Below are 13,021 nucleotides of genomic sequence, written 5' to 3'. Positions count from 1 at the left end.
TTAGTAATTTCAAAACGTAATGATTGTGAGCTTTGGTAAAAGGGCTCACATACAATCTTCAAGACTAAAAGGACTAACATACAAAAACATAAAAAATACAGGGATTAAATTATAATTACTTCATTGATTCATGAACGCTAGCGTCGACGACGGACCCCACCGTCATGATTTTAACTTGTGTATCAAATCTTAGAGGCCAACAAATTCCTTGATAAGAAATGTTACCATAGACAAAAGACAATAAACAAGTTGCTATAAAATAAATAAAAAATGTCATTAAATTTGGGGTTTTATGCTTTATTTATTTGATTAAATTACTACTTATGATCCAATTAATGAAAACTAAAGCATTTTAGATATGATTTATTTTTGTATTTTAAAAATATTTTTTAAAAAATTAATTTTTTTATTTCAAATTATTTTTTAAATTATATTAATATGTTGATATTAAAGATAATTTTTTAAAAATATAAAATATTAATTTAATAAATTTTTAAATAAAAACACTAATTACATACACTGCCCCCAGGATCTCTCTCGTCTTAAAGTTTCCTAATCGGGTATAAAGGCCATTACTGTAAACTCCTTCTAGCCCCTATAAATTAAGAAATATTCTACTTTGGCCTCTATAGTCTTAATCTCCATCAACTGGCATTCCATCGCCGGGGACGCTCCACCTCTCCTCCCTCTTCACTCGTTCATAATATTTGTTTTGTAATAAGAAAAGTAATAATCAAAACCAACAAATATCAAACACAAATCTGCAACACTACACTATCTCGGTCTCATAGATAGATTTAAAATTTCCAAAATCTCCTTCATTCTCTCTCGAATTTACCCAACCATACCCCTGAAATCCCTTTCTCTCGAATTGTTGTTATTTTGTGTTAGAAATTTCCAAATGTTTTGAAAAATGGCGCAGCACAGGCATTACACGAACGGCACGTCGGATCACGTATCCATCGGGATTCGTGCGTCGTCGTCGTCTAGCTCGCAACAGCAGAAGTCGGGTCGGGTTAGAAGATTAGGTTACCGATCCGATAAGAGTAGTCGAGGCGGGTTGTCATTGATCGGTGCGGTCATTGTGTTCTTGTGCCTTGTCCTTGTTGTTACTGTTTTAGCTTACTATTACCTCTCCAACGAGAATATCACTAATGACAAAGGTTTGTTTTATTTTTTTATTTGGTTTTGTTTGGTTGCTGAGAAAGTGTGACAAAATGAGAGAAAGTGAAATCAGAGCTCAGTTTTGTTTTAATCCAGTTACATTGTTGTTATTTAGTTAGCAAGATGCTAGTCAGAAGAGAGAGATTTAGCGTGGTTAATCATTTTCATTTTATTTTTGTTATTAAATTTGTTTGTTTGGTTGCTGAGAAAGTGTGAAAAAATGATTGAAAGTGAAAATTGGGAAGCACAGTGAGTAATTATGCAACAAACCGAGAGCTGGTTTTTATTTACTGTAGGTACATTGTAGTTAAAAGCGTTTGGTGGAGCTCACTTTTTTTTTTTTAATATCTATTAATGTTGTTTAATTAGTATTCGATCTGTAATTAGTCATAAAGATTGAAGGAAAAAAAAATAGTTTGAAACTATTTTTCGTTTTTAATTGTTATTTGGATTCTTAACAATTGCATTTTTTTAAAGATGTAATTTTATTACGTGTTTGGTGCAGGTGTAAATGATAATCATGTTGAGGATGATGAGATGAAAAATGATGATTTTCTTACAAATGTTACACGTACTGATACGATTAAAGTTCTTGGGTTTGGGCAAGGTTCGGTGGGACATGGACGGGATTCTAGGTATTGGGATAGGGATGATAGGAGAAGGGATGAAGATTACAATGAGGATGATGTTGAGCATGATAGCAAGGTTCATAGGGATGGTGAATCTAGTGAGAAGGGTCATAATTTGGTGAAAGTGAAGAATTACAATGAGAAGGCGAAGAGAGTTGAAGATAGAAAGGTGGTTGGGTTGTATAATGAAGATGGGCGCAAAGAGTTGAAGATGTATGAAAAAGAGTATGAGGCTTCTTTGAAGAGCACAGGAAATTTGGGAAACAGAAGTGATATAAAAAATTTGTTACTTGATGATGAGGATAACGGGGAACAAACTGGAGCTGCTGATAGTGAGAATGACTATGATGATGGTATAGATTTTCATGATCCTCGTACGGAGGAATATGGTGGCGATTCTGAACATGACAAGGAGGAAAACTCCAGTGAAACAACGGAACATGTCAAAGATAATAGAGAGTCATCTAGCTTTCTTGATGCTAAAACCAAGGATCAAAATAGTGCAAAGGACAACCAGGAAGATTCCTCGAGTTTGTTAGAGAAGGGTTCTTTGAATTCTCAGAACTCAGATGATGGTAACACTGATTCTCGACATGCCGATAACACTGGTGGTCGTTCTACAAGTAAATCCCGCTCGGATTCGAAGAAAAAGTCAAAGCGTCACAAATATTCTGGTAATTTTAAATTTTTATTTTTTAATGTTTGCATGCAAAGTTGTAAGTTTCGTACATTGAAACCTTAATTTCAAGGGAAGTTTTAATATTGCCTTGTACATTTTGCTTCATGTACCTTGTTTCTGGATTGTGACCCTAATCTTGAAAAGGGAAAGATTGATATATAAATGCATTCTCTACATATATTTTCTAGAATGTTTACCCTCATTTTACATGTTAACCTTCCCTACTGTCTATATAATGTTATAATTGTTTTTGGAGACATGGTTTGTGATTGATAACAAGTCCAGTTCTTTGTCTATGTGCATGACCTGTTCAGGCATGTCTGTGCCCTTTTTCTTGTGCTCCATGGGCCAGGCAATAGGTAATACAGAATAGGCCTCAGCACAATTTTTGAAAGTTTTCATAAATTATTCATCAAAACAGACTTTTGACATGCTAGCTTGAATATATGTGCACAATATATGTTCTTCTATGTGTGTGCTTTTTCCTACTGTTTATTTATTTGTTTTGCATATGAAGCCCACTTATGATTGATTGGACCAATATCGAGAGCGAAATCCAATTAGAATGTCAAGAACTGCAAAAAAGTGTTATCTTGATATCGGATTCTAGTATAGGAAATTTCTTTTCTTTTCTTTTTCTCTTTTTGTTACAAAAACCTTAACTATGCTCTTTGATTGACTAAAGCCAGGTGGTTTAATGAACCTGTGCTGTCTAAGCCCTTTGTTGATTGGACTGTCTGATGGATTTTTTCATTTGTCTTTGCTTGAATGACAATTTGGACTGGTTTTGATTGGAACAATTCTGAAGCAAATGGAAAAGGATGTTGGTTTATGGTTTGAAAATTTTAAACATCTGGTTCAGCATAGAGGGCTAGCCAATATTTCCTTTTCTTACTTGACATGTCTTGCTTGAATTATTCAGGTTGTGGGATGAAATTTCTAAATTCCACTACAAGGCTTGTGGAGCCTTTTGAAAGTAGGAAGTTTGCAAGATTTTCCTTGCAGTATACTGAAATTGAGGAGAAGCCTGAGGGACAAGAGCAATGGGAGCCCAGATTTGCTGGGCATCAGAGCTTGCAAGAACGGGAAGAATCTTTTTTGGCACATGATCAAAAAATAAACTGTGGTTTTGTCAAAGGTCCTGAAGGATCTTCAAGTACAGGATTTGATTTGGCAGAAGATGATGTGAGTTATATAAGTAGATGCCATATTGCTGTGATCTCTTGCATCTTTGGGAATTCAGATCGTTTAAGATCACCAGTAAATAAAATGGTATGGGACTTTTATAAAAGTGAAGTTATATGGAAATATTTTGGTGCATCTCTGATTCCAAATCAGTTTCTGCATTATCATCTGTTTTTGGTGCATCTCTGATCCCAAATCAGTTTCTGTGTTATCATCTGTTAAGTTTGCTATTGGGGAATATTTTGATATTGATAATTGAGCTCAATTGTTTGCTACCTTTTAAACCTCTCTCTTTCAGTATCCCTGTTTACCATGGTCTTTCATGGACGAATATTCAACTAATATCCCCCTTTCCTGTTTTGATGAACTGTGGCTTGGAGGAAAGCTATGGTGGTTGAAATTTTATCAAAGAGAGGGAGACTTCAGTTTATGTTTTAAATTTGAAAGACATATCATTGGTGGATCATGAATATTATTAGTTACCAAGCAGCTCATGAGATATGTTTTGTTCTATGCTTTTGTAAATAACTTGTTGGCTTCATGATGTGCTGTTGTTGAAGGGGAAGTAGGTCAGGGTTAGATAGCAGTTTGTTTCTGCCTTTTGTGGGTTATCTGGTTGGAGCATTTGATTCTATCTAATGTGTTAATAGAATAATCTTCCCAGTTGACTGAAGGTAAACCCAACTTCTTTTTCATTTGGAGTTTCCTGATATATTGAAGCTTTGTTGTGTTGTATACAGTATATTTCTAATTGACTGAAGGTAAACCCAACTTCTTTCTCGTTTTATTCTGCTTCTCATTTGGAGTTTCCTGATATATTGAAACTTTGTTGTGTTGTATACAGTATATTTCTGCCTGCAAGTTTATGTCAAGTTTCCTTGGTGTTTCTTTGTACACTGCAGCACATAAAATTCTGTGCAGCTTTTTGTTTGTTGTTTCCTGGGTTTTTTCTTATCTCCCATGGAGCATTTTATACATGTGAACCTTTATATAATTTCTATATTTATTGCATATGATATGGATGATGGATATCTATTAGGACATTATATTCTTTGGATTTCTAAGCAACATCCTATCCTATGTGCTGTGCTGATTTAGGACAACTTGTTGTTTCCACAAAGAAATTATTTCTTATAGTGCTATTTTATGTGATGTAAGAAGGGTAGAAAGTTAGGTGATTAAACAGGGCAAGTGGATCACAATACTTGGTGATTTGGGATGGCATGATGTCAAGCAAGGTATAAATGATTTGAGGTGTGGTCTAGCGCGGATTTAGTACCTGCTAATAGTAATTATTAACTATATCTGCTAGGATTTTGTTATATGTTAGGATTAATTGTTGCAAACTTTATTCAGGGTGTTGAAATTAGGATCCTTAAGGCATGGAGGAAATATATATATATAATGAATCTCCTTGAAACTGATGGTAGAAGATCTTCAAACCAAGAGTTCCTAGAACTTCCCGTAAGTTGCCATTGATACAAAACCTGAGGTTAGACTTGCATCCTGCAATCTTAAAGATCTCGTCAACTAAAATCATCTCAACTCCCAAATGTCTCAATCCAAGCTTGTTCAGGTGGTTAAGTTGATTGATCTCATCCATTCAATTTAACTTTGGTCTAAAGTTTCTGCAACCTGTTGTGATGTTAAATTACCTGTCTACTTTAGCAATGCCATTGTTGGTCTATCACTCCACTCGCTTTCTCAGTACTTCTGATTCTTCCTTGAAAATACCCCAGTAGCTTTGGCATTTGATGCAATCAGACCTTTTCACATAATTCTTGCTTAATTTACCCCCTGCATTGACAGCTTAGCCTTCCTACAGATGCACTCATTTCTTACCCAATTTTTATTTATTTATTTTATTTGCTTATTTTCACCCATCCATTTTAACTTCCTCACTTGATGAACCTGTTCCTTTATTGCTTAATACACAACTCTGTACTCTCAAGTCAGCCAAATTTCAGCTTTATGAAATTGAATTGCTTTTAGATATCTCAAATTCACAACTCCATTGACAGCTTCAGAGTTGAAATTCTGTAAAATAACATTTATTCTCAAAATAGAGCATTGGAAGCTTATACATTTATAGGCTTCTTATGCCCTTATTCTATGTGAACTTTGGCTTGTAATGTGAATTTAAGTTCCTTAGGACCAGGTAACCACTTGGGATCACAGAATATGAATAAAAACATGAGTGGTTCAGATTATAATAATCCTGTACCTCTTAGCGGTCTTTCGTGGATAAAATTAGAAATTTACTAAAATTATAATCAGCACTGGAAGAGTCCCCAAATGTTGAGTTTAGAGCAGAATTTGGAAATTCTTGAATATTCAATCTTGCTCTTGATGAGCTTCTTAGGTCACCCATCACCTTCTATGCACCTTTTCCTCTACTCTGATGAGCTCACAAAGTCGAATCATCATGGGTGATACTTTCTATCAGCTGGACACCAATTTCATCACTAACTTGTGATGTGTGATGTGTTTTGGAATCCTATTCTGATCATAAATTCTCAATGTGTTGTGGAATCCTATTCTGATCATAAATTCTCATCCCTCTTTCAGGTCACTCGTTTATCAAGGAAAAATGTCTGCTTTGTAATGTTCATGGATGAGGTTACTTTCCAAACGCTTTCTTCAGAAGGCCACATTCCAGATACAGCAGGTTTTATAGGTTTGTGGAAGATTGTGGTGGTGAAGAATCTACCATATAATGATATGCGAAGGGTGGGTAAAGTGCCAAAATTGTTGCCACACAGGCTTTTCCCTTCTGCAAGGTGAGAATCAAAATTGAACTATTGGTTATGTACTGCAATTAATTTTTAAATGCCCTGTGATTGCTGTTTTGTGCTGTGGAGTCTGTGTGGAGTGAATTTGATGTCTGAACATTAAGGGGAAGATGAAGAAGAACATGGAACTTGGAGTAGTACAAAACTGGGTCCTTTATAAAACGAGCTACAATTTGTGAGAAACTGATCGCTCATTTGATCACAAACTAAATTTATGCTGGATCCCTTCTCATGGGGATTAACCTTAGCAGATATGATGGAGGGGTTTACAGTTAAATGTTCTTGAGTTATGTATCAGACCAATTATTTATTTATAAATCATATAAATTGTATTGAGAAGAACAAGCTGACAAAAAGAGCAGTGAGCTAGGAGATACACAAGGCCATTCATTTCTTGCTTTAGAAATGTATCCAGTATTGTCTTCGAGGAAACTCTAGCAACCAGGGTTCCAGCACTGGTACCAGCAGAAGTAATAATGTCTTCAAGGAACTCTTATTGTGATATATTTAAATCATCATGTTCAAATGATCTAACTTGTTATTTATATATTATTGAGCACACTATTTCAGTGGGATGTAATGGGATATTTTTGCATGTGCAATGGTTCATACCACAAAACTGTCATGCTCATAGATTTTGGTTCATCATTCAGGTGACCTCTGCTTAAACAGTTGTGACACTGGAAGGAACGTATGAACTAATAATTTTATTACTTGGTGGGATTATTTCAAAACAAGATCTGACAAATGTGTCTAATATTCTGCATATAAATATTTTCCAGGTATTCAATTTGGTTGGATAGCAAATTACGTCTTCAAGTTGATCCTCTTCTGGTTCTTGAGTACTTTTTGTGGAGAAAAGGTTATGAATTTGCCATTTCTAAACACTATGATCGTCGTTGTGTATGGGAAGAGGTTGCTCAAAATAAGAGACTGAACAAGTATAATCACACTGTCATAGACCAGCAATTTGCTTCTTACCAGACTGATGGGCTGAAAAGATTCAATGTCTCTGATCCAAACAAGCTCCTTCCCAGCAGTAATATTCTCTCACAGTTTTCAGGTTATGCAATTCTCTGCTGCACTTTCGCTGTTTTTAGTTTGACAAGATGTTTTGTACTGGTTACAGATGTGCCTGAAGGGTCTTTAATTGTGAGAGCGCACACTCCAATGTCAAACCTATTTTCCTGTCTCTGGTTCAATGAGGTTGATCGCTTTACTCCTCGTGATCAGCTGAGTTTTGCTTTTACATACCAGAAATTGAGAAGGATGAACCCTGGCAAACCATTTTATCTTAATATGTTCAAGGTGAATAAGCTTACCTTTTTTTCAGATTTATCTCTACTAAAGTGAATGAAGTCCTTAATAGCAACAAATGTTCCGAATTAAAACTAGTTGTCATAAGTTAATTTTCTCCCCTTCCCCAACTATTAACAGTTCTAAAGAAATCTAGAAGCAACAGTTTTTATCATGATTTCTTCTATGTTGCAGGATTGTGAGAGAAGGGCCATAGCGAAGTTATTTCGTCACAAGTCGGAGGAGAAGCGAAGTACTCCTCGCCAAGAAGCAGTAGAATGAAACACATTCAAGTTATCTTTTCATCGGATGACTGTGTCTGTACATTATTTTTTGCTACACCCAGTCCACCAAGTTTGAGAGCCTGACAGTGGTATGCGTCCTCCTAATGCCCCAATATTACAGTAAAAGTGATGGTTGTGGACCCTTTTGTTCTGGATCTGCAATTAAGATGTGAGGAAAGTCCATAGCAGAAGTAAAGTTTTATTGGCGGAATTTGTTGGGATGAGGTAATATCGCTGCTGTCTCTCTCTGACATGAATTAAATACCTGTGGTAAAGAAATTTGTGATCCACTATGTCTTATTGTACCGATTCAATTCACCATTTATTGCTTCATCTCTAGGCAAGTAATGTCACAGTGCCTTATGCACTATTGCTTCCACTAGAACTGCACCTTATCTTCTATTGTTTTTGAAAAACTATTTGATTTTCCCTACATTATTGGGTATCAAAATTGGCTGTTGTTTGTAACAATTTTTTATGTATAACGAGGTTTGTACGATATAATGTTCTTTTATAGAAATTGCAGTTTGAGAACTCATTTACTTATTCTGCATTCCTTACCCAAAATGTGAATCATGCTTGAATTACTGCTTCGATTTTCCACCGTTATTACTGTTTTTGTTTTCCTTTTTTTATTTCGAAGAGGCTGGAAGTTCTTGGAGGGAAGGATGGAATCTATAATTATTGTAGAAAACATGCATATATTGCATTACTTCCAACAAAACTCTTGTCCAAGAAGAGTGCCCCATGCTATTAATTGTTAGTGTTGATCAAGTTATGAGGAAATAGTCTATCTGGTTGGGAATTGTGATTTATGAATGTCTTGAATTTTTGATGTGCAAGTTAGATTGAATTTTGCTAAGCTAACTATGATTGAATTATTCACGCATTATTATTCCGTAGACTTGGTTAGCAGTGCCTTCTCAATAGCTGATGTACATGATCATTTGGTGTTGAGCTTCAACTTGTTTTTTGTTAAAATTTATTTTTTTCTTGTTTTAAATTAATTTTTTAAATATTTTTGAATTATTTTGATGTATTTATGTTAAAAATAAATTTTTAAAAAATAAAAATACTTTAAAAAGAAAGGTTTATCACCTGACATGTTCTTTTAAGAATTTTTCACTTCTATGTATTTTTATAAACTAATATTTTTTTGTTGTATGCCTTTTTGTCTCTCTTTAGATGAAAATGACCTACAACTACAAAGAGAAAAATTAATTTTGAATTTCCTAAAAAGCTAAAAATTTAACTTGAAAATATTAAAAAATATATATGAAAATCCTATAAAAACCTGTAAAACATGAAAAAAAAAATAAAGAAATTGTAAGCCAGAAAAAAAATAATAACATAAAATATATATAAAAAAATTGTCCATAAAACCTCAAAAAAAGATGTGAAGCATTTCACAATTAATTTACAAAAAATAAATTTTAAATCTAATAGATTTATATATTTTTTTTCTAAATCTATATGGCAACAAGATGAGTTTGCAACACATGATTTGTTACTAATGTTATCTTTATTTCTTTTACGAGTGTTTTCCTTTTCTTTTCTTTTTGAAAGATGCTTCATTTTGTACGTTTCTAGGTTTTTTAAATTTTCTAGTTTCAAAATTTTTTCACTCTGACAGGTTTTTCAAGTCTTATTAATTTTTAAAATATTTCTTTTTTATTTTTGAAATAAAAATTCATAAGGAGAGCAAGCGCAGAAAATCAAAGGCAAGAGCAAGCTTCTTTACAACTGTCTTATCCTCCACCATATTTACCAGAATCATGACTCTGAAATTAGCCAAGGCAATTTGGAATGTTTTGAAGAAAGTATATGATGGAAACAAAAGAGTCAAAGAGATGTTTAAGTGCTGAATTTAATTTGAAAATTCGAGATGAAAAGAATGAGAGATCCAGAAACAATAAAGGAGTACCCTAACGAACTTCTTTGTCTTGGCAACAAAGTAAGACTCCGATTTTTCTGATTCTAGAATAGTTTAGAAAACCCTAGTTACAATTCTGGGAATTTTGAGGCTACAATCTCTTCTTTGGTAAACTCAAAAGATTTGTTGGCAGAATTACTGAATGCACTGCAAGCACATAAACAAAGGGGGCTTACTAGACAAGGAGGATATGTGGAAGGTGCTTTTCTAACCAAAACACAGAACAACAACGAAGGAAAAAAGAAGAAAAAGAAGCAGTACACCTATACATAACAAGCTCAAAGGTTCCGTGAGCAGCAACAACAACAACACCACCACCACCACCACCGCCCAAGTCTTTCCACCTTGTCCCCACCGTAAGAAAACCAATCATCATCTACTGAAAAAGTGCTGGTGAAGGCCAGATGCAAGATGTCATAAGTGTGGTCAGTTCGCCATACGAAAAGTCTTAATAGAATCATCTCCAGTTATCCTTCCAGTGAGGGAGTTAACTATGACTTGCCTCATGTGGTACAAAGCGCACCTTCTTATCCTGATACACACTGCTTTCCTTTTCAAGAAAGAAAGAATGAGGGCATTCAGCATGTTCGAGGGGATATGTTTTCAAGTGTTCCGAAAGGGGAGTTCTGGATTTGAAGAGTGAAGCTTGTAATGATTGATGAGCATTGCACTTGTTAATGTATTGCAGGAGCTCCAAACTGTGCCAAAAAACTGCCATGAAGTGCTGCCTGACAATTGGAAAAGTTATCGACGTCCTCTAGGCATGTTGCTGTTGACCTCATCATCCTGATGCAAGTTTCAGCGAACATTGAAAGAACTGGAAGCGCAGCGTAGGGGATCTGGGTTTTCCTAGTTTGAAGTGGCTTGTTCAGCTTATGATATTTTGGGATTCATTGAATTCTACAAATTATACTATAATTTAAAAGGCATCGGAACAACTGTCCATGTATTGCGGACATAAATTCATTGTATTATAAAGTATTTGTATTGTAAACGATACTGTAGTATAATGAAAGATGTTATTTTTTTTTGTATTTAGTGAAAAATAGTATTGAACCTGATTAGATAATCAGATCTAATAACATTGAATCTACCTTGACTGTCAGATCAAAAAACATTAGGTCTGATTGTCCAACCATATTCAAAGAAATTGGGTTTGGGTCTGAATTTGAACCCTTGTCTAACAGGAGCCAAGAACGTTGGGCTCTGACTCTAGTAAGAACTATTATTAAACTCTATTTCAAATCCAAGACACCTAGTATATTTTTATATACTTTTCATATTTTTTATAGTTGAAAAAAAATATATATTAACCTGACAATATGATAGTAATCTACAATAGGCAATCGGCATCGTGCCCATACTTCAGCATTTTAGACAGGGTAGCAACTCAAGATTTGCCTATGCGTTCTGCTACATAATATTTGTCCACAAAATTAAAAACCAGCAAGTAGAGGTGCGTCCTAGGTGGGTACAAGATAGCTTTTTTCTGTATTAATGTAATTTGCGTGTAGATTACATAAAACTATGATTAAAAAAAAATAAATTCTTTCCATGGTTTTTCTAGCTTGATGCAACCACACCTAGGATCTCATTCCTTCCTTTCACCACCTCTTGAAACAGCTCATTAACTACAGAATCAAACATTTCTAGACCTTCCTTCAAAGCTAGGGAACTGTTCTGCAGTGAATCAATGCTTTTTCCCAACTTCTCTTTATTCAGAGCCACACCCTTCAGAATCTGAACTTTAAGATCCTCAACTGCACTCCCTACCATTTTAGTCTCAACTAAAACTGGCCTTGACTTATCATTGAAACCTCTTCTCTCCTCAAAAAAGCTGCAAACAAGCTTCCTCAGTGATGATGAGAATAACTTCAGTTGAGAGAAATCTCTATATGCCTCCTCGTCATTTTCTATTGGAGCTGGATAGAATATCGCAGAAAACAGGAGCGAACAGACAATATTCATCGTTCTTCTTACAGCATATGATGCATAAAATTCATCATCCTTGGCCTTTGTTTTCTGTCTGCCGGTCTTGTATAGATTCACAATTTTCCAGTTCTCAAAGCCATAAAGCTTCTGCCATTCTCTATCTAAATTCTCAATTTCAGTCATATTCATGGCCGAACCTGAATACCCTTCATCAGAAAATCTTCTAACTGCAACATCAACTTTTAAACGGTACATATCCATTGTAGAAATGGCTGATCTCAGCGCGTTACAAAAATCCAGGATGTTCAAAGACTCTTCCATGTACTCATCCAAATATTTTCCCCCATCCCAGAACATGGGTACCTCAGACTTCTGAAATATTTCAAGAAACTGAAAGTGCATCTTCTTGAGGAGATTTGTGGCTTCTAAAATCCATTGAAGAGACAAGGAGTTTTTGGCTAGTGAAGTTTCAAGGTTCTTGATATCTATAAGAAGAGAGGAAAAGGTATTCATTGCTTCATCAATGTGGATAGAAGACGACTTTTATCTGAGAAAAAATGGAGGAAAACATGTAAGAAACAGAACCCTTCTCGTCATTTGAAGGGAGTCTTAAAATAAAATTCGGTATACAAGTTTTAATCACTTCCGAAGGAAGATTTCGGACTTATGTGGTTGGCTTGCTTTTCAAACTGTTTTTCATGTTAAAATATATATAATATTTTTTTATTTTTTTAAAAATTAGTTGCCATGCCTTTCAAACTGTTTTTCATGTTAAAATACATATTAATAATATTTTTTTTATTTTTTAAAAATTATTTTTGATATTAATATATTAAAATAATTAAAAATATTAAAAATATATTAATTTGAAGTTATAAAAAAATAAAATAAAATAAATTTCTTTTAAAAATACTTTTAAAATATAAATACAAACATAACCTTTAACCTTTATAAATGAAATAACCAAAGAAATAAATGGAGAGATGGATATAACAGTGCAGAACTGTATTGTTCAGTAGGAAGCTGACATAATACAAAGGCTATGGAGGATTAAAACAGAATGAATTGTATCTTCATAGAAATCTATTTTACTCATTAATCAAATAACACAGACTTTTAATCCTTAT

At 34.3% G+C, this 13,021-nt stretch overlaps 2 protein-coding genes across 3 annotated transcripts; one reads left to right on the top strand and one right to left on the bottom strand.

The window, feature by feature from the left end:
- Positions 1 to 620: 620 nt before the first annotated feature.
- On the top strand, positions 621 to 8,573 carry LOC105141171 (uncharacterized). 2 transcript variants are annotated; one of them, XM_011048306.1, is made up of 8 exons: positions 621 to 821; positions 860 to 1,163; positions 1,670 to 2,467; positions 3,395 to 3,744; positions 6,226 to 6,437; positions 7,232 to 7,488; positions 7,579 to 7,757; positions 7,941 to 8,573. In XM_011048306.1, the coding sequence occupies exons 2-8, from the start codon at positions 914 to 916 to the stop codon at positions 8,025 to 8,027; spliced, it is 2,133 nt and encodes a 710-aa protein (XP_011046608.1). In that variant the 5' UTR covers positions 621 to 821; positions 860 to 913; the 3' UTR covers positions 8,028 to 8,573. The 2 variants fall into 2 exon arrangements, with proteins under 2 accessions (XP_011046608.1, XP_011046607.1); XM_011048305.1 differs by having other exon boundaries at positions 621 to 1,163.
- A 2,952-nt stretch (positions 8,574 to 11,525) lies between these two features.
- LOC105141230 (uncharacterized) lies at positions 11,526 to 12,407 on the bottom strand. Its single transcript, XM_011048399.1, has one exon. It carries the CDS (start codon positions 12,405 to 12,407, stop codon positions 11,526 to 11,528), a length of 882 nt encoding a protein of 293 aa, XP_011046701.1.
- Positions 12,408 to 13,021: the final 614 nt, after the last annotated feature.

The sequence above is a fragment of the Populus euphratica genome, unplaced genomic scaffold, assembly GCF_000495115.2.
Source record: "Populus euphratica unplaced genomic scaffold, PopEup_1.0 scaffold115.1, whole genome shotgun sequence".
Lineage (NCBI taxonomy): Eukaryota > Viridiplantae > Streptophyta > Magnoliopsida > Malpighiales > Salicaceae > Populus > Populus euphratica.
Note: the sequence above shows the minus strand (reverse complement) of the source record. Positions and strands in the feature narration are given on the sequence as shown.

Excerpts from the sequence above, each read along its gene's own strand:
- LOC105141171 (XM_011048306.1), top strand. The coding sequence starts at position 914 with ATGGCGCAGCACAGGCATTACACGAACGGCACGTCGGATCACGTATCC. Across the intron at positions 1,164-1,669 it reads GAATATCACTAATGACAAAG|GTGTAAATGATAATCATGTT; the intron begins GTTTGTTTTATT and ends TGTTTGGTGCAG. Across the intron at positions 7,758-7,940 it reads TTTATCTTAATATGTTCAAG|GATTGTGAGAGAAGGGCCAT; the intron begins GTGAATAAGCTT and ends TCTATGTTGCAG.
- LOC105141230 (XM_011048399.1), bottom strand. The coding sequence starts at position 12,407 with ATGAATACCTTTTCCTCTCTTCTTATAGATATCAAGAACCTTGAAACT.